Genomic DNA, 27725 nt, shown 5'->3' on the forward strand with positions numbered 1-27725 from the left:
TAATAAAATGTAATTACCTATTTATAAGAATTTCTTGTCACAAAATGACTATGCAGCTATAGCTATTTGATAGGTGAGATTTTTGAATATGAGACGTTTTTCATAAATCATAAGCTCAATAGTGATGCTATATAGCATTCTCAATCATCTACAGCTCTGTTCATCATAAAAAAAATTCCTAAATTTTACAGCTTCTTACAAATTCCTACAAACCTTAAAGATGTTAGCATCATATTACAATCATGTTGTATATGTACCTGCAACTAAACTGCTTTTACATAGGGATGCATGATGATATTGCCATGATATCAGTGTTGGCAGATATTTGCTACAAGATAAATGTTGGAATTAAATTTAAACATCTATTTATTTTTGAACAAATATGATATTTTAAACCAATTTTTGATGGTGTATTTATTGAACTCCAGAGTGTTAACATGACGCTGGATCACTGTGCCTAAATATTTGTATTTTTCATTTTGCAGAATTTGTAACCTTAATCGAAATAAAATAATACTGTTGCTGTCAGAACAAAAATCCCCAATTTTTCTTCATTTTTTTTGCATAATCTGAAAATGTCAGCTGACTTTTACATTGTGTGAAAAGTTCATGATGAAAGGTATGAGAGAAACGGTCCAAAATTATTCAGAATAAAATCTTTTTACATTAAATTTCATTAAAATTCTATTAAAATAAAATTAAAATAGTTTTTTTCCTTTTCCTGTAGTAAAGTTGTCATTTTGGAGATACAAGTCCTGACAGCGATGATATATTTCTCTGTAATGCTAATCCAGGTAGATGCAGGTACATTTACATTCACATTTACGCATTGGATACCTAACAATATCAGATATCGGCATCAGCCCCCAGTTCCCACACTGGCACATCCCTAGTTTTATATATTGAACTGTGATATGAACTGTGATTCCAAGCTTTAAAATGGTAGTGTATGTATCATAAACTGCCTGTGATAACATCAGCGCTATTTAAAGGAAATAATGAAGAAAAACAGTATGAATTTCACTTATCAAATGAGGGAGTTGAATTGTGGTGTGGATTAAGATTGTTGGGTAGAAAGACAAGCTTTCAGTCGCATGCACACAGCAGAGTGTGTATCTGTAGGCAGGGGCGGAGGGACTTACTTCCGAGCTCTATTGGATTGTGTTGACACAAACAGGAAAGAAAGGAACATAAAAACAGACAAATGAATTATCGCAACATCAGTTCAAACGTGGTATGATCATTAACACACACACACACATACACACACACACACACACACACACACACACACACACACACACATATATATATGTATATACACACACACACTTATCAAATTATTCCTTTTTATTTTGTATTAATAACCCCCTAAAATCTATGGACAGCAAACTTCCCTGGCATTAGACACACAGTTCACCTCGTGTTGCCAAATTGGCACAGAATCTACCCACTCCAGTGGTTGCCAATACCATTAAAAACCTCCGTCACAGTTACTGCTAGTGGAAGCGCTGCAGCTGCGCTAGCAGAGCGCACGCGGGCGTGTATCGGGCCCAAACCTTCACTAATGACTCCTCCAAGAGACTTCGATGCACAGCAGGTGGTGTACGGACTTCTGAACACACACACAGGCTTCAGTTACAGCCTCCCATTCCAACCCCCCATAGCCCAACAGCATGACTCTAACGGAAGTGGAACTGCAGGACTGAAGACACGCAGCCTTAAAGGACCCATATTATACGTTTCTCTTGTATTTTATTCTTTTTTTCTTGAAGTTTACTTATATTTGAATTTGAAAAGCTGGCTGACACACTCCTTATAACCTCAGTGTGAGTGGGCGGAGCTAAACAGCTATAGGCTGAATAGGAGGATGTATTTAAATGTGCTGTTTTTTGTGACATTACAAAAATTAATTAATTCAAAATAGGTTGTTTTGGCAGCTTAGTTTCCATTTATGGACCGAAGAGTGAATTGATTGGTTTAAAACTTTTAATTTGATGAATGGCTGGTAAAGAACTGAGAAACTGGCAGAAACAGTCCAAAAACAGCTGAAATAAAATCCTTATTAATCCTTTTCTTTTTCACTCTTTTGTCTCTCTCTCACTCATTCTCTCTCCCCTTCTCTCTCTCTTTCCTCTGTTCTCTAGTTTCTCTCTTTTCTTGTCTCTCTCTTGCTTTTCTTTCTCTTTTATCCTTTCTCTTTCACTAGTTCTCTTTCTCCACTGCTCATTCTTCCTCCTCTCTCTCTTTTTTCTCCCGTTCTCTTTCTCTCTCTCCTCTTTCTCAATTTCTTTATCCTTTCTCTCTCACTCATTCTTTCTCACCTGCTCTCTTTCTACCTCCTCTCCTCTTTTCTCTCTCTCTCCTCGTCTCTCTCTTTCTATCTCCTCTCTCTCCTCTTTTCTCTCATTTCTTTCTCCTTGTCTTTCTTACTCTTTCGTGCTCGCTTTCTTTCTTACTGTCTCTTCTTTTCTCTCTCACTCATACTCTCTCTTCTATTCTCTTTCTCCCCTGGTCTTTCTTTCTTCCTCCTCTCTTTCCTATTTTCTCTAGTTTCTTTCTCTCTCTTTGCTTGTCTCTCTCACTCGCTTTCTTTCTTTCCCTTTCTTCCTTTTTCTCGCTCATTCTCTTTCTCCCCTGCTCTTTCTTCCTTCTTTTCTCTCCTAGTCTCTTTCTACCTCTTGTCTCTCTCTCACTCACTTTCTTTCTTTCTCTAACGCATTCTTTCTCCACTGCTCTTTCCTCCTCTTCTCTCCTTTTTTCTCTCATTTCTCTCTCTCCTTGTCTCTTTCTATCTCCTCTCTCCTCCTTCCTCTCTCCTCCTTCTTACTGGCTCTTCTTTTCTCTTGTTTGTCTCTCTCTTACTTATTCTCTCTCTTCTATTCTTTCTCCCCTGCTCTCTGTCTTCCTCCTTTTTCTTTTTATTGTATGTTTTTCTTTCTTTCTTTTTCCTCTCTCTCTCTGCTCATCTCTTCCTTTCTCTTTCACTCTTTTGTCTCTCATTCTTTCTCCTCTACTCTTTTTCTTCTCGTTCTCTTTATCTCCTAGTTTCTCTCTCCTTTTGTCTCTCACTCATTCTTTCTCTCCCTTTCTCTGTCTCTCCCTCTCTCTACTCCCTCCCATAAAAACTTCCCTTGTCTTCAGATGGGCGGTGAAGGAGGTAACCTTCATCCCTTCATCTTCATCGTCCTCACGGCCTGTCATCAGCTCCACCTCTCTGCTCTTATTAAACTCTAGCTGATCTCTTCTCTCTCTGAGGAATCACTCAGATCCAGCAGCTGGATTAATTAGGAAAAAGAAATTACGGAGGGGCAAACATACCTTCACTCAGAGAGCGGCTGGTGATACAAGCTTATCTGTTTTATAACTGATAATCACATTGTGGCTGTTTTTATTCAGGCTTTAAGCATTTTTTTCAGATTGACGCGTCACCATGCGCTTTAACTGCAGCCCAGCAGGAAGAGGCCCTTCTGAACCGCCACCAGCTGACCACAAAATTTCACTTTTTTTTTCTTCACTACTGAACGTCCGGGAGTGAAGTAGGTCTGTATTAATGCTTAACGGAAATTGATATAGAAGCTAAACTTCGATGTCTGCACGTTAAAGGGGAAAACATCTCTGTGAGATTAAATGGTTGAGATGTAAACAGAGTCATTCAGACTGGTTGGGTGTGAAATGCTCTGTTCTAGAGAAACTTACTGAGTCAGAATTGTTCACAGTGCTGGTGATAGGAACTAGACGTCCGCCTCTAAAAACTCCCTCACAGAAAGTTACATTAAATGTTATAAATACACTGATGTCTGAGACACTGAGTGCCTTTGGATGCACTTAATAATCTCTTCATAATTGGGTTTCTGCAGTTATCTGATTCTTCAAATGGTCATGTAAACAGCATACTCTGATTTCTTAGATCAGAGTAAGGTCTAGAAATCTGATTAAGAAATCTAATAAAGACAGCTGGATTTTAGCTCAGTAATCAGATTTCTCAGTGCATGTAAACTCTTACTCTGACTTCTTTCGGATTTCTCAGTCTGCACATGTGCGAAAACTGACTGCTGACAAGAAAAACGCAAGCAGCGTTTAATGCAGCACCCCTAAGATGGCAACAAAACACTTATATATAAATGATAAATATAACAAAACACTAAATATATGCTTGATGAAATGAAGGATGTAAATATTATAACCACCAAATAATGCAGTTTCTGAAGATGCTGAGTGTACATTCAGACCAGCAATCCAACCATTAAAAGCTTACTTTAGATGTGGGAAGCATTTGTTTAATCAGACTAACAACATGTTTGAAGTCTGATGTTTATTCCTTGCACTGCTTTGCTTGTTCATGCCAAAAATATATTCCAGCTTCATTTTTTTTTTCAAATTAAAAATGACTGTGATAACATTTATTTAATCATAGTCAGAACAATAAACATTTTACCTTGTTAGTTCATGTTCCTGGTCATTTTATACATGATCATTTCAAAGACAAAATTCTTGTTTTCCTGTAATTGTCCATAAAAATATAAGGACTTTAGGCCCACTTCTAAAATGGGTTCTGATTTCTTGATGATGTCACCATGCACCAGCAGGCAGGGCAAAATATAATTTACCAGTAATATCATGTTTCACCTCCCCCTCCCACAACCCTCACCTACTTCACAGTACAGAAGGAGAAAGAGCTTTGATTTCCCTTTCATGCCAACTTTGACCATTGTTTAAAGTTGCACTACGTAAGATTTTGTTGTAAAACTGAAAAAAGTGAGATTTTTACATTTACACTCTAAAATATGGTGAACGTGCACTGCTGCGAGTCACCCTGTAAAGCCTGAAATAGTCTTTTAAAAATCAGAGACGTCGGGTCGGGAGTTTTTCACACCACGTCGTACATCTTTACATATTAACGTTACACACACAGACTCAAAAAAAAAGCGTGAAGTTTAGGTCTCAGATGATTTCAAAATTAACTAATTATACTGATGAAGATATGATGACAACAGTAGATAATTCACTCACATCCTCAAAAGACGCATACTTCACCAAGTTTTGACTGAGTTCTCTTTGAATACTCTTTCAATCATCAGATTCATCTGCTTGGGGAAGGGGGCCAAAGCACAACCCATACTACAAAATGTTCTTCTGCATGTTGTGTGAAATTACACATTTCCACCAGAGAGGTCTCCAAAATTTGCTTAGTGCAGCTTTAAAAATAACCAAATATTAGGGATGGGAATCTCCAGGTACCTCATGTTTTGATTCAATTTAGTTTTAGGGTGCCAGGACACAGTTATAAAATAATGCATCTGAATTTTCATTTCTCTAGCATACATAATGATTTTTTCCTGTATTTGTCATTAACAAGATGTGTTTACTATGATTTTGGGCATTTTAATTCATACTGGCCAAAATTGTGACCAATTTGTGACTGCAAACAGGCATATATTTTGGCCCAATCCTATTTCTTAATTTTACCCTTTGTTTTTGAGTGTCACCTTGCCCCTTGGAACTGAGTTACAAGGGGTAATGGCTGAAATCTTCCCCTATGAAATGGGACCTCAAATAAAAAAGAACATTACTTCATTAACAGGCTACTAGCGGTGCTCTGTAGGTGACCCTGCCAGTCTGCAGTGATAGCAGAGGAGGGTAAAGTTCAGCAACCTCACTACTGGGCTTTAGTTACATTTAGGGAATCATATACCTTTAAATAGGGGGAATGTGACCATTATTATTATTATTGCCCGCCCCTAATTTTTGAGTGATATGAAGCTGAAGTCAGCTATTCACTAGGTTCTTGTTCGAATTTTCCTGTTCCACCATAAATAGAGCAGCAGTTACATTATAGTGCATTATGCGTCAGTACTGCTGGACAATTAAAGGTGGAACAGGAAATTTAGCTAGCTAGCTACCAAGACATTAGCAAACTACTAGCGATTTTTTATGCTTGTTATGAGGTAAAGAATCATAATACATCAAAACGACATTAAACCAAGATAATACAATGGTTATCGTAATTTTGTTTTGACAAAAAAACTCACATTTGTAGGTTTCCTTGGTCCCTTGCTCAACCATTACTTTTCCTTTTTCTCATAACACTCTGTTTGGAGGGCCATGCAGCCCTAACACTTTGCTCTACCACTCTATCTCAACAAAAATCAGGACACTCTATTGATAGGCGTGAATGCACAAAACGGGATGAAATGGGATTGGGCCTTTGTGAGATCATCTATTTTTTCTCCTCCAAGCCAGGCTGTGTCTAAATATCTGACTTTATAAAGTGTCTGCAGTTTATTTTACAAAGCCAATTTAAACATTCACTTATGATGATTGGGGAATTGATTCAGAATCTTTACAGAGAGAATCGCGATGAATCTAAGAATCAATTATTTTTCCAACCCCAATAAAATACCCCTATATTGTGTCATATTTAGAAAGTATTGTGTTATTGACTTGTATAAATACCACCCAGTACTAATCACCCACCCAGTTCTGTTCTGTTTCTCTCTGTCTGGCTGATCTGTACTGTCTCCACACTGAACGCATGAGGGCTTCGGCCCAGATAGATGGAAATCAACCCGAGTCGTTCTCGTTATGCAGAACTGCGTGAATTCGGCAGTAAAGGGATGCAGAGAGCCGGCAGTAAAGAAAGAACACTGAAGCACAGATCAAACACGGTTTGGAACAGTGCCAGCTTTTTTAAAGAAAATGTTCAGTCAGAGCCACTCTAGTGTTTACAGAACTCACTAGAGGAGTTTTTCACACTGGTGTTCTGATATACTAATCAGCCATAACATTAAAACCATCTCCTTGTTTCTACAATTACAGACTGTAATCCATCTGTTTCTGTACATACTTTGTTGGCACCCTTTCTCCCTGTTCTTCAGTGGTCAGAACCCCCACAGGACCACCACAGAGCAAGTATTATTTGGGTGGTGGATCATTCTCAGCACTGCAGCGAAACTGACATGGTGGTGGCATGTTAGTGTGTGTTGTGGTGGTATGAGTGGATCAGACACAGCAGTGCTGCTGGAGTTTTTAAACACTGTGTACACTCACTGTCCACTCTATTGTTGTTCCACCTTGTAGATGTAAAATCAGAGATGATAGCTCATATGGAACCTTCACATCAAGTCCAATGCATTTTGAAACACTCAACTGCACACTCTAGCTGCAAAAAGATAATCTAGAAAATGACAACATCAGAAGTTCCACAGCCTTATACAAGAGCTGAAGCTGTATAATGTGCGATTCTGAAGGATATAAAGAATCGCTATGTTGTAGTAAGGTACTCACTGTCAATCCCCAGCTGTGGTCCGCTATATAATTTCACTAACTGCATTTTTTAGAAAGCTTGTTGCTTGTTGTAAACTTACCACAAGCAAGAGGAGCTATCCCACTGTCACTGTGATGCATATTTATTTAGACTGTAACCATGACAACAGAGATCTGATTGGTTAGTCTGATTTTTAATTAAGAAAATCGAGCTGGCTCCACTTAAAACATCGACGCGGTCCATCAGTCCCGGACTCAATGTGAAAGACAGTGTTAATGTGCACTTTTTCGTAGGTTTCCTTGGTCCCTTGCTCAACCATTACTTTTCTTTTTTTCTCATAACACTCTGTTTGGAGGGCCATGTAGCCCTAACACTTCGGCCCTACCCCTCTATCTCAACAAAACATTGACGCAGTCCGTCATTCCAGGACTCAATGTGAAAGACAGTGTTAATGTGCACTTTTTTTGGCTGTAAAACTCTCTGTGTAAACAGACATTTACTGTACCTAAAGAGAGCCGCTACAGAAGGATTTGGACTGGGACACTGCTAGACTGCCTAAATAAAGGAAATGGAACAAATAAAAATAATTGCTAACGTGGCTAACAAGAAGTGAAAGCTAATAACTTCTAATTATCATCCTGTCATTTCCATAATTATTGCTAATAATGGGCTAGCAGCTGTTAGTATGTAAGTTCAGCATGGAATTGTTCTTTAAAACATAAAGGCCTTTACAAGGACACAAGAAAAAGCAAATTAACATTACAAAGAGTATCCCATTCACAGAAATACAGCCATAAGGATGAACATGCTAACCATATCGACCAACGCAAACACTAAAGTATACACCACTAAAAATATTACCCAGAGGACAGAAATACATTATTTCTACTAAAAAACTGCATTAGAGCCCTGGCACTTTGCCCATTAATCTTTTACTGTTGCATGTGAGCTGTGTGATGTATGCATTCTGACTGGATGTTAGCCAGCTCACTAATGTTTGTGGTACAACTGCTCACCTCACACCATTCTCCTTCAGCCCTGAAGCCACAGAAGGAGCCCGAAAAGTGCAGCCGCGTGCCGGGCAGTAACTCACGCTGACGTATCGAATCTGATTCTGCCTAAGAGGCCTAAATCTGCCCTGAAACAGCAGGACGGGCAGCCATGCTTAGCATAACTTAGCATGTCATTGAATAAATGTGAATATCGACTTTACATAATAAATCAAACTGACTGAGCAGCGCGAGCACAAGGCGTGTAATAAAAATGGGTTGAAACAATGAATGCTAAAGCTAAGTGATCGTCTGCAATTTATGATCCCCGAATATATCATTTTGACGTATGCAGCAGACTTTAAAGCCATAGTCTGGCTTAAAATCAAACTTACAGTCCCCCACCTGCCAGAGCCAAGACATATTTAATGTTTGAAGTTTGCTTTCTTAGTTTTAGCACTGGAGCTGCGGGGCCAATGTAGCTAACAAGTAACTAAAGCTTACACCACAAAAATAGCACTGTGCTAACTGCACGTCTTAATCATCAAAGGTAACTAATCTCAAACAAACTTGCAAAATTTTGGACACACCTACGCATATAATTTTTTTCTTTTAACTATTTTACATACTTTAGAGCAATAATGAAGACATGATATGCAATAGTTCACATGGAATTACTCCAGTCATAAACATTCTACCATAAACTTCTACCAAATTTAGCTCCACCCTTGCTCATCACAACGCAGTTGATTGGCTGAAATGCATTAATGAGGACAGCCATTCTAGTAATTAACTTCACTGCTATCTATGAACATGGACAAAAATATGTCACATAGCTGAACACTGCAATTAACAGTATGTATCGACTTCCAATACTGTGCATAAAAGCTACAGAGAAGCTACAGAGAAAATGGGGCTCCTAACAACCACCTGGAAGACCTGGTAGACAATAAAATTGCCCCCATCAGATAAACAACACTTAAAGCTTTCATCTTTGAGAGAGAGGAGAAAATCAAGCTGCTTCAGATCTGAAAACATCCACAGGTGTTTCAGTCCATCCTTCCACTGTGAGAAGACAACTCAGCACTATGGGTCTGAAAGGATGTGTAGCTGTCAAGAAGCTCTTACTGAGAAAAGGAAACAGACACATCAAACAAAGAAGCTGAACAATGGACTGACCACCCCAGAGTCCAGACCTCAACATCACTGAATGTGTTTGATTACTTCAGAAAAAGATCAACCAACTTCTAAGACTGAACTCTGGAGGTGTGTCTGCAGATTTCTTTGAGAAACTGAAAGTGAGTCTCCTGAAAAGAATGGAAGCTGATAAAGGTAAAGAGTGACACACTGAACACTCGAAACAGCTGATATTAGATTTAGCTGTTGAGGCTTCTGTGTGATTTTCTCTAAATTATGTTTCCTGCTTTTTACCTGACGCTGAAAAATGAACAACTTACCCTTAATGGTCGTTTTGGCAAATAAATAAATAAAGGGTGGTCTCTGACTTTTGCACAGTTTGAGGCAAGTAAATTGTTAGCTACATTAGCCTCGTAGCTCCAATGTAAGACTAATGAAGCAAACTTCATCTCGGCCGTTTGACTGTGTTTGGGGTAAGAAGGAAATTGTGTACGTTTGATTTTTTGCTGAACATGTTCAGCCATTGTAAACAAGCAATTAGAATAAAGCACAGACATGTTAAAATGTTAATATTGTTAATGTGTATCGTATCAACACAACCACCAACTCAGAATCTCAGAAAAAGCCAAAAAACTGTCCTCAGTCAGACGCCTGACAAGCAGCCCTTCAGTCCAAACAGACTAATGTGCTGAAGTTCAAAGGCAAATAATTTAAAAGCTACTGCATTTACTCTGCTGATAACATCAAATTGAACATAAAGCTAGCAGAGTGCGGTGGATGAATGGAGGGCGAGAGATAAATAAACAGATTTATCGGGAATTTACAGAGGACGAGGGAAAGGAGAGACAGAGAATGAGATGGATGGAGAGAAAACGATAGAGGGACAGAGGCTAAGGCCGAGAGAAAGGGCAAGAGAATAAGAGAGAGAGAGAGAAAGGTGGAGAGAGAAAAAGAGGAATAGGTGCAAAGTGGAAGGGAAAAAAGAAGAGAGTGTGGGACGGCACAGAAGGAGAGAAAAAAGTGAGAGAATGAGCAAAAGTGAGATAGAATAAGAGATTGAGAATGTGAGAGAGAGACAGTGTGAGAAGGCATTAGAAGAGGAGAAAAGGTGAGAGTGAAAGAGAAAGATAAAGTGAGAGAGAGAGAAGAGAAAGATATTATGCACTTATTTCATGTATTTAAATCTTCCTGGCAGTACGAGTGCTAATATTTGTCACGCTCATAAAGCAACCTTAAGACAGAGAGCCAGAGAGTAGAGGGAATAGAAAGATAAAGAGAGAGAGAGAGACAGAGAGAGAGAAAGAGAGAGAGGGAGACAGAGAGAGAGAGAGAACAAAGAGAGAGAAAGTGAAAGAATAGAGAGAGAGAAGATAAACAGAGAGGAGGAAGAAAGAAAGAGTGAGTAATAGAAAGAGTAAAGAGAGAGAAAGAGAGTGAGAGAAAAAAAGAGTGAGTAATAGAGAGAGTAGAGAGAGAGAGAAGGAGTGTTTGTATGTGAAGGGAGGTGAAAATGGTCCCCTGATGCGCTCATGAATAGTGGAGCGGGGGTAAGGCAGGACAGGACGAGCTCAGGACATCCGGAATGTTCTCCAGTTGCCTAACAAACATTCCTTATTCCGGATCGGTTTACACACAGCCCTGCGTCTGAAACGCCGCTTCACAGCCACTCAGACTTTCATTAGAAACCACTTTCAGTTCAGAAGTATTTCTGTCAGTCCAGCTTATCCCTATCTGATGAGGATCTTAAAGGGGACGTGATTAATGCTCAGGTTAGGTGACCTTAAAGCCAGCTGATGTTTTGAAAAGTAACTGACTGGTCATTACTGTGTCTGTATTCACATGCAAAGATTTCTGCCAATCCAATTGAATACATTCCGATTATAGATCAAGACTGAGGTATGCTCTGATGAAAATCTCTGTTTACATGCTCACTACAAGTAATCAGATCCAGAATTACGCGCATGCGTACAGCAACACTTAGTGTAGACGTTACCTTGGCAACAAACATCACGTCCAGTCAGAGACAGACGAACAGCAGTGAGCAGTGCTTGTGTTTTTATTTGCTTTAAAATGATGTCAGACTCAGGAAAACGTACTTCACATGTATTTATTAAAAAGGGCGAGAGGAAGACATTGTGTTCTGAGACACATAAGCTGGACGCCCGTCCCACCACCGTCTTCTAAAGTTCAAAGCATAAACTTCGTCTCCTCTGCAGACCAGTTTCTGTTCCCGCCATGTTGAACGTTATAAACTTTCACTATGACACGAACAAACATCCGCAGAACGTACTTAAACTTTCAGATTGGGAATGTTATAAGATACAGCCGTTTACATTATTATTATCCTTCTGTTTAACGGATTGTTTACAGGGTTACCCACCTTGTTAATGATCACTGGACAAAGACATTTCACCTATTACTTCGGTACATATGATATGTCAAATAATTTGGGATACAACTGTTAATCAACACAGTTAACGTTGACGCATCACTTACTTAGTGCTTTCATGCGTGGTGTCCACATATGTGGACAATTATGTAACTTGATAAATTCTATGAAAAATATATTCTGAGTAATAAAACATCTTTAACAAGTCTAGCTACATTTGCAATACTTGCATGAAATGACTGCATGAAGCGCTCTATAGCGCTGTATAAAGACGATGATCTGACAGACTGCAGTACACTACAGGAGGTGTAGGAGGGGCCATGGCTTTTTTCAGTGCATCACAATCAGTTTTTGCACCCAAAGGAGATATAAATGTTCAGGTTAGTTGATACAGATGGCAACAATCTGACATGTAGTATTGGTATCAGGGTGAAAAGTGGCTTGGATATCAGAAATGTTTATTAGTATTTAAAGAAAAATTCTTTTCAATACTGGTATTGGTAATAGAAAAAAAGTTGTGTTGTGCCATCTCTAATAGTCAGTTAATCAAATAGTAGTGGATAAGGGCTCAGTGTACACACAGTTTATGGGACATGCAAACACAGAAAATTATACATTCTGCTCAATACAGCAGCAGTTACAGTGGCTAGAAAGATGCACAAGCCTAAACACCTGTTCTTAAGACCAGATGTGCAGTCCTATGGAAAAGTTTGTGCACCCCTTGTCAAATCCCATGTTTTGTTGATTTTCTAAGCGAAAATAACTGAACACATCCTCTGCACTTAAATTTGGCACTCTTAATGAACAGTTTCTATATATTTGCTGAGTTTAATGTATTGGAAAAAATAAAACATAGAATATAAGATGTACCATAACTTTTCCACTGGCCATATTTGATGTTTTTTTTTTCCCAATACATGAAGTTCATTAAATAAACAGTAACTGTGCGTTAAAATATGCAGAAGTGTGTTCTCTGTGGAGGAGGTGTTCACTTATGTTCACATAGAAAATCAACAAAACATCAACTCTGCATGACAGACTCAGAAAAACATAATTCAAGATAATTACAGAACGATTCAGTAGTAACATCTGAGAGAGTTAATGATTCACTTTTCTGTATCTGTGTCTTGGTCTATGAATGTGACTCCTCAAAACTGCAGGATAACCAGCACACCCATGCACACACACACCATACTCTCACACACACATGCACATGAGGGTTCAGAGCGTTTCGGGCTTCCCAAATAATAATCTGCCCAGTTGAGTGAGTGACGTTTACAGGCCACACTGCTGCTTTTAGACGGCCCATAAACGTCAAGCAAGATGACTGACGGCGCTAAATCGTGAGACCAGTCCAGCATTCATGCATTAACACTCACTTTCAGGAAAGAATTGAGGTTACAGGCTGAGCTCAAATTAATCCCAGAAATGGAGTGTATCACAAGGTCAGCGGGAATTTTCCATAAAAAGACTTTTCAGTCAAGACGCCGCTGTGGGAGCTGTGCCTTCAGTGCTAATTAAATGGAGGATTGATATGTAAACAACATAGAAACTTAAAAAAAAAAAGTTTAATTGCATTTCTAATACACATTAACTATAAAAACATAGAACCTTAAAACAGTAAAAATGTTAAATAGCAATTCTAATGCTCATTAACTATAAAAACACAACTTTAAAGCATAAATAAAAAAATAAAATGTTAAAGTTAAATGCCAGTTTTATTAATCATTAACTATAAAGACATAAAACCTTAAAACATTAAAAAAAGTTTAACGGCAATTCTATTGCTCATTAACTATAAAAAACAGAACTTTGAAGCATAAATAAAACAATTAAAAATGTTAAAGTTACATGCCATTTTTATTAATTCATCACTACTAAATGCTAAAAAAAGTTAAATGGCATATCTATTACTGACTCATTATATGTGAAAGCATAAAATCTCTAAAAAAACCCAAAACATTATGTAGCATTCCCAAAACACAGTTTTATCAAATTCCTGCATGTTTTACCTGCTCTAATGCACCCGATTCCACTCAAAAGCTTTGAAAATTACCTAATAATAACATAAAGAGCTACTTTAGCTGTATTAGAGGGAAAGGGGGAAAGTGCTGTATCCAGCTTGAGGAGTGTTAATCACCATCCTATAGAGATGCCTCAATAAAGCAAACCACAGGATAAGCAGAAATCATGAATAAACCTGTTTACAGTGCATTAACCCTTCATCTTTTCCAGCATGGCTGCTACCCTGAGCTACAGGTGTCAAACAATTCAGAGCTCACAGCACCGTTTCCTCACAGAACAGACTGACGCCACAGCAGACTGACATGTTGAGGGCCGTGTGTTGTGGGTGCTGGTACGTACTGGTGAATGGCTTGAAGGAATTTCCTCTGGTGCTTCCTGACCCTGGCGTGGTCCATCTTCCTCACCAGCTTGGTGTTCTTGTAGATGAGCCAGGTCTCCCTGAGAACGTTAGCAGCCGTGTTTTTCACCTGCAGTAGAAGAGGACCGCATAGTTATTGCCACTACTGCCATTACTATAGGTGTAACAATCAATGGGGACCAATCAAAGCCTTCTAGGCCCTTTAGTTTCTTAAAAGGCCTTCTTAGACCTAATTATAGCTCAAACAGTTTGCACTGAAGTCCCTGTAGTTACTAAATAATAAGCCTGGGACCTAAGGGGTTAAACTCTGCAAATATTGTAGTAATACAATACTTCTAGACTTCGATTAGAAAAAAAGGCTTAAGATCTTGAAACGACCCACATAGACATTATCCAATAAGGATTTTTTTATTATAAAGGTATCTAAGTAGATACAGCCAAAGCCAACCTCTCCCACTGGGTAGGACTTCAGGAGCTGAACTGAAGGCCTTATGCTGCATTCAAGTGTTGTTGCAAACTGTGAAATACCAATTTTTCCACTTGTACATTGTGCTCGCATGGCCGACAAAGTTGTAAATTGGGGAATCTAGTTGATACCCAAGATTACCAGATGTGATGTATAATGCTACCTTTAACCTTTTACACAGTGAAAAGTGAAAAATGCTAAACACGCAGTGTGTGACATAAGAACTGATGCACTTGTGTTAGATCTATGTGCTTTTTAACACAGCAAAACTAAAGCAGAACAGACTCCCCACGCTTTCTTTTTCCATGTAGTTGGCATATCTATGAAAAAGCACCCAAACGGAATTCAGTCGTATTTACTAGTTAACCAACTGTTATATACAACCTTCTGATACACACCCAAAGGTAGCATTACACGTTAGATTAACTTCCAGCATACTTAGGAAGTGAGATAAGGAATCAACCAATCATATTTAGACACTAAAGGCACTAAAGGCCTTCTGGAACTTGTGGATACATCACTGACTGTGAATACGAGTCGTAGTCTAAGCAGGTTCATATAGAGCACTACTATACTACATAGGATGCGTCGCAGTGAGAGCGTTGATGATTGTCAAGTTAAAATTAATTTTTACCCTCTGCTCGTACAAATATCATGAAATAAAATTTGCACTGAAGCTACTAGGCTAAAGTAGCTAACAAGTAATGGAAGCTTCAGTGCCACTAACTAGTATGATGCTAACTGCATGCCTCAACAAACTGATGTTAATATTACAAAGACTTGCTTACGTGGTTTCAGATACTGTATGATATACTGTTATCTGTAAACATGTAAACAAGTATGGAGCCTTGCTAAAAACATAACTCCTTTTTGAGAAAATGAGCAATGTTTTTTGAGAGTAAAAAGATTTTCTCATCTGCCAGGCAGAATTGGCTTCACTAATTTAAAAACCTCCCACCTGCCTGGTTAGCTAGGGCTAGTTCTGGGGCTAACCACCAAACATTACGAACATTACGCTAAGTGTGAGTTGCCAAATAAACTTCCAGAGGTTCACCATGGTAATTGCTAAAAACAGTACTAGCGGCTATCTTAAAGCCTGAAAAAAGCCTTCTGTTTCCACTTTTGTCCATGTTTATAGATAACAGGTATCATAAAGCATCAATAACCATAATCAAGTCTATCAGAGATCACTGAATAACTCTACACGGACTGCAACTGAGTGGTAATTTATGCATGCAGTTAGCATCATGCTAATAATGGAGATATCTGACTACTTTTTAGCTACATTAGCCTTGTAGCTCGAGTGCAAAACCGAGGAGGCAAACTTCAGACACCAAATATGTCTTGGCTGAGTGGCGACATTTGAAATAAAGAGTTAACACTGTGTAAATTAGATTTTATGTGTAAACTATTACTTTAATTTGTGTAAACTATTTCTTTAATTTGCACAGAAAGACAGACAGCATGTGTCTGCATTAAACCGAAGTGTTTTCCATCTGTCTATGTGACATGAGCCCACTCCCTGAATCTACTCTAATTAAATGCACAGCTTTACTTTGACATACAGCTATAGCTGAGACCTGACAAACATTGATCCTAAATTGATCTTTACTCGGACTGATGTATTGCTCATCCATCGTTATACAGCCCGCCGTGTTTTTCCCTACACGGCGCTTTTACTTTCTACACGGCTCATTTCAGCACTTTACTTCATTTGAGCTCACTTACTCTTTTTGTCAACTGCGTGTCCATCATAAAGTTATGTACATGTTTTTCAGCTTTGGTTAGTTCCAGTTTTTTCGCCACCACGGCCACCACCAAAGCAGTGCATCCAGCGCCCTGAGACAACAAAACAAACAAATCAGTTTGGGGTTGGATTCATAGAGCATTAAAACACATAAGGCATCATTATCACTTTCATTACTCTTGATATTGTATATATATTTAGAAAGCTGCAACATTCTCCAGCTTTCAAAGTTTCAGTTTTAAATACTTTACCAATAAATGTGGAGGTTATGCAATATCACAACACTTTTAATTTTATTTATCTGAGGTTTGTAAACAACTGAATTGACAAAATGCACCAGCAACACAGTATTGCCACATTAATGTTGCTGCTGCACTGCTGTATATGTATTAATGTGTTTAGCCAGTGAGTTTACTTGGTTTGTTGACATTAGAATTTATGGGGAGCCAGTGGATTTTATATGGAAGCCCCTTCTCGCCAGGTAGAGGATAGAAGAAAACATGATTTTTTCCTCTTCTCTGTTTTTTGGCATCAGTATGTCAAAATTATGAGTTAGTATCTTGAAATAATGACTTATTTTCTCAAGTTAATGACTTAGTATTTAATTTTTTTTACCATACTCATTTACTATGTTAAAATAATGACCTAATATCTTTTGATAAAGACTTACTATGCCAAAAAACTGACTTGGTTTCTCAGAATACGGACTTTCTATGTCAAAATAATGACTTTTTATGTCAAAAAAGTGGTTTAGTAGGTACTAATAATGAAGTATTATTGCAAGATAATTCTAATTCTAATTTCTGAGAAATTAAGCGATTATTATAGTAGACTATAGATATACTAAGTCACTATTTCAAGAAACTAAGTCAGTATGTTAACATAACTCTTTTTTTGAAGAAAATCAGTACTTTTTGGAAAAAAAAGAGCTGTTTTTCTCCTCTGCCAGGTGGGCATGGGCTTCAATAATAGGTAAAAACCTACAAACTGGTTAGCTTCGGCTAGTTCTGTGTCTAACCACCAAGCATTACACTCTATGCTGAAAGCGTGAGTTGCCAAATAAACTTCAATTGGGTCACCTTGCTACCTGCTCCTGCCTCTACCTTGCTGATGCTACAACATAGTGATTTTTCTTTATCTAATAAGTTATTTAAAAATAATCAGTACAAAGAATCTAAAAATTAGTACAAATAAATTTACTAATAAAGATAAGATGATGATCGTACCATGGCATCCAATCAGCTTCTTCTTACCATGCAATTAGAACAAACCTAAGAGCCTACCAAAGAACACCAAGACAAACAATAAACTCACCATAATGCCAGTGAGGAGACACACCCCTTTGCCACAGTATGTGTTGGGAACCATGTCCCCATATCCAATGGTTAGAAAAGTGATTGAAATCAACCACATGGCTCCTAAGAAGTTGCTGGTTACATCTTGGTTATCGTGGTACCTGAAAGCATGTGCATGAAGGACAAACATCATGATATAAAATGTAGCATTAAACCTCTAAAACACATTTACATTCATTTTCTGGTCCGCATTCACACTCACTGGCCACTTTATCAGAAACCCCTCCCTTGAAGCGCCACCTTGGCTGTTAGCTGTCCTCTAGCTCTTCATCAAAGCTCAATTTCTGACCACAGAGACCCTCTTGGCTGTATATGTTTCTGATGGTGGTCCACTCTCAACCTACCAACCTACCAGTGTCACTGCTGTGCTGAGAATGGCCCACCGTCCAAATAATACCTGGACAACAGTGGTCAGAAACTGACCAATGATTAATGGGGTAGAGGGGGGTTGATAAACTGTGCAGCAACAGATGGACTACAGTCTGTAACTGTACATCTACATAGTAGAACTAATAAAGTGGCCAGTCACTGGAAACACAAGGCAGGTGTTCCTAATAAAACAGCCAGTTAGTGGAAGTACAAGGCAGGTGTTTCTAATAAAGTGGCCAGTGAGAAGAGGCACAGAGTAGGTGTTTCTAATAAAGTGGCCAGTGAGTAGAAGCACAAGGTAAATGTAGGTAAATAAGGTAAATAAAGTGGCAACTCTGTATATTTGTAAGCACAGAACATTCTTTAGAACAATATTAAATATAATTCAGAGTACTAATTTCAACCTGATCATAGTCCAGCACTCTCACAACAAAATGCATGATATGCAAGTCACAGATAAGACAGATAGTGAATATTGCACCACATGTGTTAATCTGATCATCTTCCTCCACTGATGTACAGAATGAGTCAAAAGTTTGGGCCCATTCAATGTATGTTTTTTCAGAATCTTAAAAACATTTCCATCTAAAAGCTTAGGCTTGAATGCTTAAAGTTTGTTTCTGAGAAATTGTCAGATGTAAAAGGACAGAGAAACTGTACTTAAGTGAGCGTTCGAGTTCTGTGTCAAAATCTTACTCAGTTAAAAGTGTGAGTATAGAGGCAAAAATATACTTAAAGTCAAAAAGTACTGACGTTTAAACATACAAAATGATGAATTTCAGTATTATTTGAGTAAAGCACAAAGCATCTTCTAAAATAATACTTAAGCATAGTAACAAATTACAGTTTCTTAAGTATTTTCCACTTGTGCAAACTGTAAATTGTGAAGCTGATCACTATGTATGAATTTATTTACAAATCAAACATTTTACATGTAGAAAATAAATGTTTAAAACTGGCTAATGTTTTTGTGTCCAAGATGGTTGTTAAGGTGTAGTTAGGCCATTGCTGTGTTATCAGAGACCTTGTAGAGAGGAGAATTACCAATCCGTAATGTCTTCTGGGTTTCTCAAAAGCTAGAGGGCGCTCCTGAGCGAGTCCAAAATGAATGGGTTAAGATGGAGCATTTGAGTAAAATCACTTTTTTGATGTAAAAGAATGCAATCATATCCTGAACACAGAACAGCATAAAACATTTTAAAACTGCTATCTTTTAAGAGCTTTTGAACTCGATTTATAGAGCTTAAAATGACACGTCATGTATGTTCATAACGTCAGTGAGCGCGAACAGCCTATGAGCTGCTCCCCTCGCCAACCAATCAGCACTCAGTAGCAGTAATGCTAATGTCCTACTGCCCAAAACCCGTTTGCTGTAGAAAAAAGGAAACATACAGGTACGTTTTCTTTGCTTTTTCAGTGAAATACATCCTTCTACTTTCTAAAATTAAACAAAACTTCTGGCAAAGTGATTAGAAACTATTTTAACTTTTCATTTTTAGCCATTTAGTTCAGTTTACCCCCATTCATTGAGGACTCGCTCGTGGACGCCCTCTGGCGTTTTGCAGTCATGTTTTTGATACAACAGGGGAAACAGGAAAAGGTCAGGCTCCTCATAAACTGGCTCTAGTGTTGTCTCAGGTGGTTGCTAAGCTGTTGTTAGTCTATGCTATGGTGTCACAGGTGGTTGCAAATGCATATATGTGCTAGAACACATGTATGTATGTGAATCTATATCTATTGTCTGTGAGGGGCAGTGTGAGAGTGCTGTGACATCATTTGTGTCAGCATCTCACCATTCATCTCCTATGGAAAAAGAAATCGTGTCTAAAAGAAAGCTGTATATAAACTGTACGTGTGCTTGGTCCCAAAAGCACAAGTGCACTATATCTCATATAGGCTCATCAATCCTGCAGCGTTTTGTGGTTCAATCTTGAAAACGACCCATGACAACCATACCAATAAGCGTAGAATACTAAACCAAGAACAGTTAGTTGGCTTGGTCAGGCCAGCTTAATTAAGAAAAGGCCTTCACGAGTATGTGAGTCCAAAATTTTGACTGATGCTATGGTTCAGGCAGAACTGAATTTCTTGGAAGGCTGGCTGCTGCAACTTTGCTGTAACCTTCCCTTTAAAAACCTAATTGAAGGATCTGTGTGCCTCCAGAGACGTTTGTCCTAGTTTTCCAGGCATCTCTAAACGCTGTTTAAAAGGTTACTACCCATCATTCACAAGACACTTCCAGGAACAGAACGTGAGCAATATGATCCGGAACGAGGTGTGACAGCAGCACAGAGACGCACAGGAGAGTTATTAGCATAGACATTCTCGCTGCCAGCTACAGAGACCACATGCACAGAATTACTAGACTTTTAACACTGATCACTGGCTTATCATGCTGAAGTGGCCTCTGTATGATCTCAGTGTTTCTGGTTTAACCCTTAGACGTCCACAGCTAAAGAGTTTAAATGTAATCACATAATTAAGTACACAGTTATGTTGACGTACATTCACATATTGTCAGGTTCATTCTGCATTTCCAACTTTCTTCTGTCTGTTTTAGGCCCATATCCTACATTTTCTTTTGTATTTATTTTTTTCCCCCAAGGTCCACACATTATCTGCACAGGTATATGTAACAAAACAGCCACAGTTCATTTTAAATGAACATGTCTAAGTTCTCTCTATCTCTCAGAATTGAACAAGCTGGTTTTGTTACTGTGCCTTTAAGACTGCTATATTCAAATGAGCTCTGAGTGAGTGAGGGTTCTGATTTGCTGCCGTGTATTGTGCCTCATTCAAAAAGCAGGCTGGGCTGAAACACTCTTTACAAGTTCAACATGAATAGACAGATATATGGTCGTATGCCAAAGTCTGAACACTCTCTGGTCAAATGTTCTGCTGATTTTCTTAGTGAAAATAACACATACACTACAGCACGTGTCAGACTCCAGTCCTTGCATGCCAAAACACTGCAGACTTCAGCACGTTGCCTTATTAAATACATCTGATTCAGCTCATCAGCTAATTAGCAAGGCCTTCATGAACTGAATTCAGAACGTTAGATGAGGGTAAACATTAATCTCTGTAGCACTTTGGCCTATTTTCAGCAAATAAACAGTAATTGTGCATTAGAATGTGCAGAGGTGGGTTCTCTGTAGAGGATGTGTTAATTTATTTTCACTTAGAAAATCAACATGACTTTTGAACGGGGCGCCCAAACTCTTGCACACGTCTGTCTGTGCATATTTTATCATAAATACTACGAATTCAAAAACGAGCTTTTTCTGCAGTTTGGTTTCCATACACAGACTCTATGGACTGGCGTGTCAAAGTACATTTTGAACCTATAACGATGTTTACATGCTATATCAAAGTCTTTTATTAATAAAACAAAGTGAGAAGTTTAGTCTTTCATGATATGAGCCCTTTAAGAATACAATAATTTACAATAATTTCTGACCTATCCAGCTTAGGTAATTACCAAGCCTGAGGCAGGTATGTTAGAGAAAGGGACACAAACGTGCCGTGCATGAAGTCTCCAGAGCTGGGATTAAGAACCTCTGTTTAGATATATGGCACACTACAATGAGTAGCACAGTACAGAACAGTTTATATAGTATTGCATGAAATACGTAGTTAAGTAGCTACTTAGCATGGATGTTCCTTTGTAAAGATGACCAGTTCCTCACAGAGGCTAAAGACCATCATCGGATTTGCTTTGATTGAGGAAATAATTTGGTAAAAAATCAAATTTATACAATTTTCTACAGCGCATAACAGAAAAAACTAGGAGTCATCAATGTTTGTTTTCAATGTTTTGTAACATTAATTTCTCATTTTTATTACCATTAGTGGTACAGGACCTATTTAACCCGCTAAATGGCCAGGACCCACTGGGCCCAGAGGTTTATTACACACTTCTATAACCTTAGAATAGCTCAGCCAGTTTGTACTGAAGTCCCTGTAATTACTGAATATTATAAAACGGATAGTTCTGGTCCTAAAATCTGATTGGCTGAGCCATGTTCGAAGCTGTTGTAAAAATCCACGATATATGCACACCTATGACCGCCTCACAACAACTGAATTGTGAATTACTGCCCCATGGCACGAACAAAACCTTGTGCTGTTAATGAATCTTTCTCTCATGCTGCTCGCATTGAGCACCGAGTGTACTAATGAAGTAAGAACCCATTTTTTTGTTTAAACTAAGAGGCTGACAGCTTATGTTCTTAACTAGAACTAGGCTGGTCAGCTAGCTATCAGGCTAAAAGATAGCTAACAGTCTAAACAACTCAATCATTAATATCACAGGCTGAAATTAAAGGACTTCCAGTATGATTAACTGTAAAACGGCAGTATAAAAGACTAAAAATGTCACTTGAATGGATTACATGCTTCAACTGTTTGCCTTTCAGTCAGAAGTAGCATCCGTACTCCCTAACCAGTATGCTAGCTATGAAAATTTAGAAATTCTAGCCACTACAGCCAAATAGTGCATCATTTATCGAGTATTGATGAGGCTGAATCCCAAGTGACTGATGATCTTAGCTATATTTTGCACTGTTGGGCTGCAGGATCCAGTATTTAAATTCCTACATAGTGCACTATGTAGGGAGCAAGCAAATTCATGAAATTACCGCAGTATATATTGATGGGCGACCGAACATTCTCCTCATTCAGCGGTCCATGGCTTGGCAACAAAACAGAAAATTATTTTCTAAAATATTGTGTTTTTTAATTAAATTTTTTACTGCCATTTTATAAAAGCAATAAGCCATAAGAGGCCAAGCGTTACTGCGATTTTAACACAGGGAAGGGAGTTTTAGGCACCAATAGACACTTTCTGTCGTGCCTAAGAACACCCTTGCCGTAATAAATAACGCACGGCCTGCTCTAATAAGCCTTAGTATGTAATAAGACTGGGATTTTAAGGGGTTGATGTTTTGCTTTTTTCAGCCGAACTTTTCAGTGTTTTTTCTCTTTGGCTGAAAACCTAAATTGCCACTTTTGACCATTTACAGCCAGAAAATTTTGGTGGTGAAAATTTCGGTACATCCCTGCTAATCACTATCATTCTTTCTAGTGTGGAGCTAATTTCAAACAGCAAACAGTGACGGCGCTTGTTGATGCTCTCGAAGGCATGACATCAGACAACATAGCACACTACAAGCCAGCCTAAACATTGAGGGAGTAGTGATCTGAGCCGGGGCACCTTTCGCACGCCCTCACAGTCCAGGCGGCGATGATCCACAGAGAAATGGTGAAGACCAGCAGCACGGTGCCGGGGCAGATGGTCATGAGCGTCTTCATGACAAAGCGCGTGTTGAAGTTGATCTTGTTGAGGGCGCCGATGCTGCGCGACGAAGCGTCCGTGAACAGTTTGCTGTGCAGCAGCATGACGCGGGCGATCAGGTAGAGCCGCAGGAACATGGGGATGGACAGAATGATGTCCACGTCCGCGTCCGTCTTGGAGGAGGTGTAGTAGAAGGCCAGGCGCGCCGTCCAGGTGAAGGTGTACTTGCCCGGGATGGGGTGGATGGCGCACACAAGGATCTCCAGGCAGATGAAGAAGATTCGCTCATAGGTCATGGCTATCCTCCAGTCGTCCGCCGCGTTGTCCACCATGAACAGCTGAAAGTTGGCGAGAATGGGGGGAACAGAATGGAGAACAGAGTTAGAAAAGACATCACAGACTTTAAACAATTCAGATGTAAAACATATACACTATTCCTCATAAGTTCAGGAACATTTTGCTTTCTTCTGAAAAGGAAAAAATCCCTGTAAAGGTTTAGTGATCATAAAGCAGCTCTGTGCTGATGCTTTGCGGACATTTAGCTTCAACACTCAGCTTCATGTTCATCAGTGTCTTCCTTGGTATCAAGACCAGATTTTGCCTAAATAGTGATTTGACAGTTTTACACTACTTAAATGGGAATTCCACCTTTTGTTTTAAACTTTTGCCCTAGTTCTATTACTGAGATGTAAACAAAATGGTTTGAGGTGAAACACACTCACACCTAGGGGCAATTTAGCATGTCCAACTGGCCTGACTGCATGTCTTTGGACTGTGGGAGGAAACCGGAGCACCTGGAAAAAACCCATGCAGACATGCGGAGAACATGCAAACTCCACAGGACCCTGGTTGCCCGGCCGGGAGTCAAACTCAATCCTCAGTAGTAAATTAGACTTTTGTGTATGTCTGAGCACGTCACTCCACCAGAGGGCAGTGTAGAGCCTGCATCGTACATTCTGGTCAGAGCTTGTTGTCTCTTTAGTCCAAAGAAGGAAGCACAGAAAGACTACTGCAGCCGGCTAAGGGCTACCACACACACCGAACGAGAAGCTCTTGCACCACCAGAGGACCTGACTGATATGAAAATTGAGTCACTGATACCAATTTTAAGGAGCAGAAAAATTCATAAACCAATAACTGCTGATACAAGTACAGGGTCACAAATTAAACAGTGCTTAACTGACTGAAATAACTGTCAGATGTCAACTGTTAATGGTCAGATATGACTAGTCTAGTTAGTTCTCAAAGGTTAAACTTCTTAAACTTAAAATAAACAGCAGAAACAAAATGTAAAATAAGATAAAAATAAATATTGCAGTGCCTATTGTGTTTGAATTCTGTTCATTAGCTCAAATTTCTTATCAGTTATCTTCACATGAGGGTTTATAATATATTTTACTCATGCTAATGGTTGTAGGACTATCTAGGTTCCAGGTAGTTGTTGGGAATGGAAAACAGCGACAGCAGCTCTATGCCAGGACTCTTTACTTGAAAGAGTCACTGTAACACTGATACATGCAAAGCTCAAATATATGTTAATGTCTGTTACTTACTTACTTACTTGCTTCAAATATCTGTGTTTAATCTAGAATGGCCAAAAAATGTTAATGTGCACCAGGATTAGCTTAGCACTAACATACTATTAGAAATCCCATAGGGTGCTACCAGAAATTAGCATAATTTTAGAAGTAGATTTGTTTTTGACACTTACGGCTTGTATTGAATGCCTTATAGTTCTAATGTTCCTAATAGTCATAACTCTCTACTGAATATAAAAGAAGTTTCTTTAAAATATTTGTTATACTAAAAAATACATGGAGCTTCAAAATCAGCTGATTTTATCGAGCAGTTGATATATCGGTCAGGTGCTACTGGAGAGAGATTATTCAAAGTTCTACCAGTTTATGATTACTTTGTGCTCTGATAGTTTCTGTGACTACGCCTCTTCTCTGAGGGTGCTGGTGCTATGAGAACAGTTTACTCTGCTGTTTTCAAAACACCCCCCACCCCCCCACGCCAAACGCTCCATAATTTCAATCTCAGCCTGTCGGACCGTGCCAGCAATCATCCCTCACCGTTCTGTCTCTAACTCATCCTTCAAACGGCCGTGTTTCTCTTCGAGTGGCCGGAGGCTCTCCGCACCCTCCTCCGTCAGATTCCTCCAGAAAAAAGGCCCCCTCCTCCTGCTGGATCAATAAATAACCCCCCCAAACGGATCTCCGGCTGGCGTGTTGTCAAATCATTCCCTCCCTGACACTCGGTGCAGATAACCCCCCGCCCCCCCCGGCACTCATCCTCACGCAGTCTGTCACCTCAAGGTCCACCTGGCAGCCTCCGTCAGCGCCAGATATTTCACCACCAGCGTGCAGCAGTCAGCACAATGCACAGCATCTCTCTCTCTCTCTCTCTCTCCTCTAACCCTCCATCTCCCTCCCACTCCTTTTCTTTCTATCTCCTTTCTTTTTCTTTTCTTACTATATCTGTTCTTTTCTCTCTCTTCATTTTTTTCTTTCTCTATCACTCAGTCTTTTTTCTCTCTTCCTGTCTATCTTCTTCTCGTTCTCTCTTCCTTTCTCTGTCGCTCTTCCTCTCTTCCTCTCTCTAACTCCTTTTCTTTCTCTCCTCTCTCTATTTCTTTTCCTCTCCCTTCTGCTGTCTTTTTCTCTATCACTTTTTCTCCTTTCCTCCTTCTATCTCCTTTTCTTTTTCTCTTCTATCTTTTTCTTCTCCTTTCTCTATCACTTTTCCCCCTTCCTTTTTCTATCTCATTTTCCTCTCACTTCTTCTTTAGCTGTTTCTTTTTCCGCTCCCTGCCTTTTTCTCTTTCTCCCTCCATCTCCCTCTTTCTCCCACTCTTTATCTATCTTCTTTTCTTTCTTCATCTGTTTCTTTTTCCTTCTCCTCTCTCTTTATCTCTATTTTTCTTTATCACTTACTTCCTTTCTTTCCATGTCTTTCTCCCTCCTCCTATCTCTCCTCTCCCTGTCTTTTCTCTTTCTCCCACCATCTCCCTCCTTCTCTTTCATTCTTTCTGCCTCTTTCTCTATCTCCTTTTTTCTTCATCTGTTTTTTTCCTTTTTCTTCTCCCTCTCTTTATCTCTATTTTTCTTAATCACTTTCTCTTTTCTTTATCCTTTCTTTTCATGTCTTTCTCCCTCCTCCTATCTCTCCTCTTCCTGTCTCTTTCTCTTCCTCCTTTTTCTTTCTATCTGCTCCTTTCTCTTCTTCTCAGTCTGCTTCATTCTCTCTCTCCCCTCCCCTCTTTTCTCTTCCCTTTTCCCTCTTTCTCTCTACCCTCACCTTCTCTTTTTCTTTCCCGCTTCACCATCTCCTTTTCTTACTTCTTCTATGTTTCTGTCTCTCTCCTCACTCTGCCTTCTCTATTCTGTCTCCTTTCTACCATTTCTTTCTCATTTCTATCTCATATTCACACTCCTCTTTCATTGTCTTTTTAACTATCTTCTGCCTTTCCTACTACCTTCATCTCTCTTTCTCTAACACTGTTTCTCTCCCTCTCTCTTCTTTCTCTCTTCCTCTCCTTCTGTTTCTTTTTCTATCTCTTTGCCCCCTTTGTATGTCTTTCTCTCAATTTTTTTTCCCTTTTCTCCCTCTCCTTTTATTTCTCTTCTCTTTCTTCATTTATTTTTCTCTTTCTTGTTCTCTCTTGGTCTCCTTCTCTCTCTCTCTCTCTCTCTCTCTCTCTCTCTCTCTCTCTCTCTCTCTCTCTCTCTCTCCTTTTCTCTTTCTTCTCCCTCCATCCAGCTTGAACACATCTCTCAGCTACAGGAATTGAGGAAAAGCAGAAACCCTAAAAGCTCCTGAAGCTCTGCATTATATCGACTCTCCTGGGCTCTGAAAGCTGTTTCACAGTAATGAATTCATGTTAAAGGAACTCTGGTGAAAAGTGTAATTTGCCCAGTTTTACTGTAACCCCAAATGTAGACAATTAGAAAGGACAGGTTTGGTGTCTGAACTTTGCTTCTTTAGTTTTACACTGGAGCTACGAGGCTAATGTAGCTAACAAGCAATGAAAGCTTATGTATATCAACAATAGGATGAAGCTAACTGCACGCCTAAAACATCACACACTCAGACTCAAACTCTGTTGAGTTGTTAAGCAAATTCAAATAGAACTTGCTTATGTGGTTCTGACACTTTACTCAACAGTTAGTTCAGATGGCACAATCTGAGTGTGGGACTACACCAAATTCTGAACCTGAAGTTGCCCCTTAAAGCTTCTTGAGATAATTGGTATTTTTTGCTCTTGGGCCTCCTTTACAGTTGTAGAGTGTCTTTCACTTAAACACCTGTTGTCAGTATAAATCGT

General features: G+C 39.1%; 1 protein-coding gene across 1 annotated transcript in view; it reads right to left on the reverse strand.

Annotated features, from left to right (window-relative positions):
- kcnn2 (potassium calcium-activated channel subfamily N member 2) overlaps nucleotides 1-27725 on the reverse strand; it is a 73517-nt gene that overhangs the window by 13693 nt on the left and 32099 nt on the right. The window contains exons 3-7 of the mRNA XM_036594932.1: nucleotides 23318-23736; nucleotides 17693-17834; nucleotides 16360-16470; nucleotides 14147-14274; nucleotides 1143-1151 (exon numbers count right to left, since the gene is read on the reverse strand). Of these exons, the coding sequence (XP_036450825.1) occupies nucleotides 1143-1151; nucleotides 14147-14274; nucleotides 16360-16470; nucleotides 17693-17834; nucleotides 23318-23736 (809 nt within the window). The remainder of the gene's footprint in view (nucleotides 1-1142; nucleotides 1152-14146; nucleotides 14275-16359; nucleotides 16471-17692; nucleotides 17835-23317; nucleotides 23737-27725) is intronic.

This window comes from Colossoma macropomum, unplaced genomic scaffold, assembly GCF_904425465.1.
Source record: "Colossoma macropomum unplaced genomic scaffold, Colossoma_macropomum, whole genome shotgun sequence".
Taxonomy (NCBI): domain Eukaryota; kingdom Metazoa; phylum Chordata; class Actinopteri; order Characiformes; family Serrasalmidae; genus Colossoma; species Colossoma macropomum.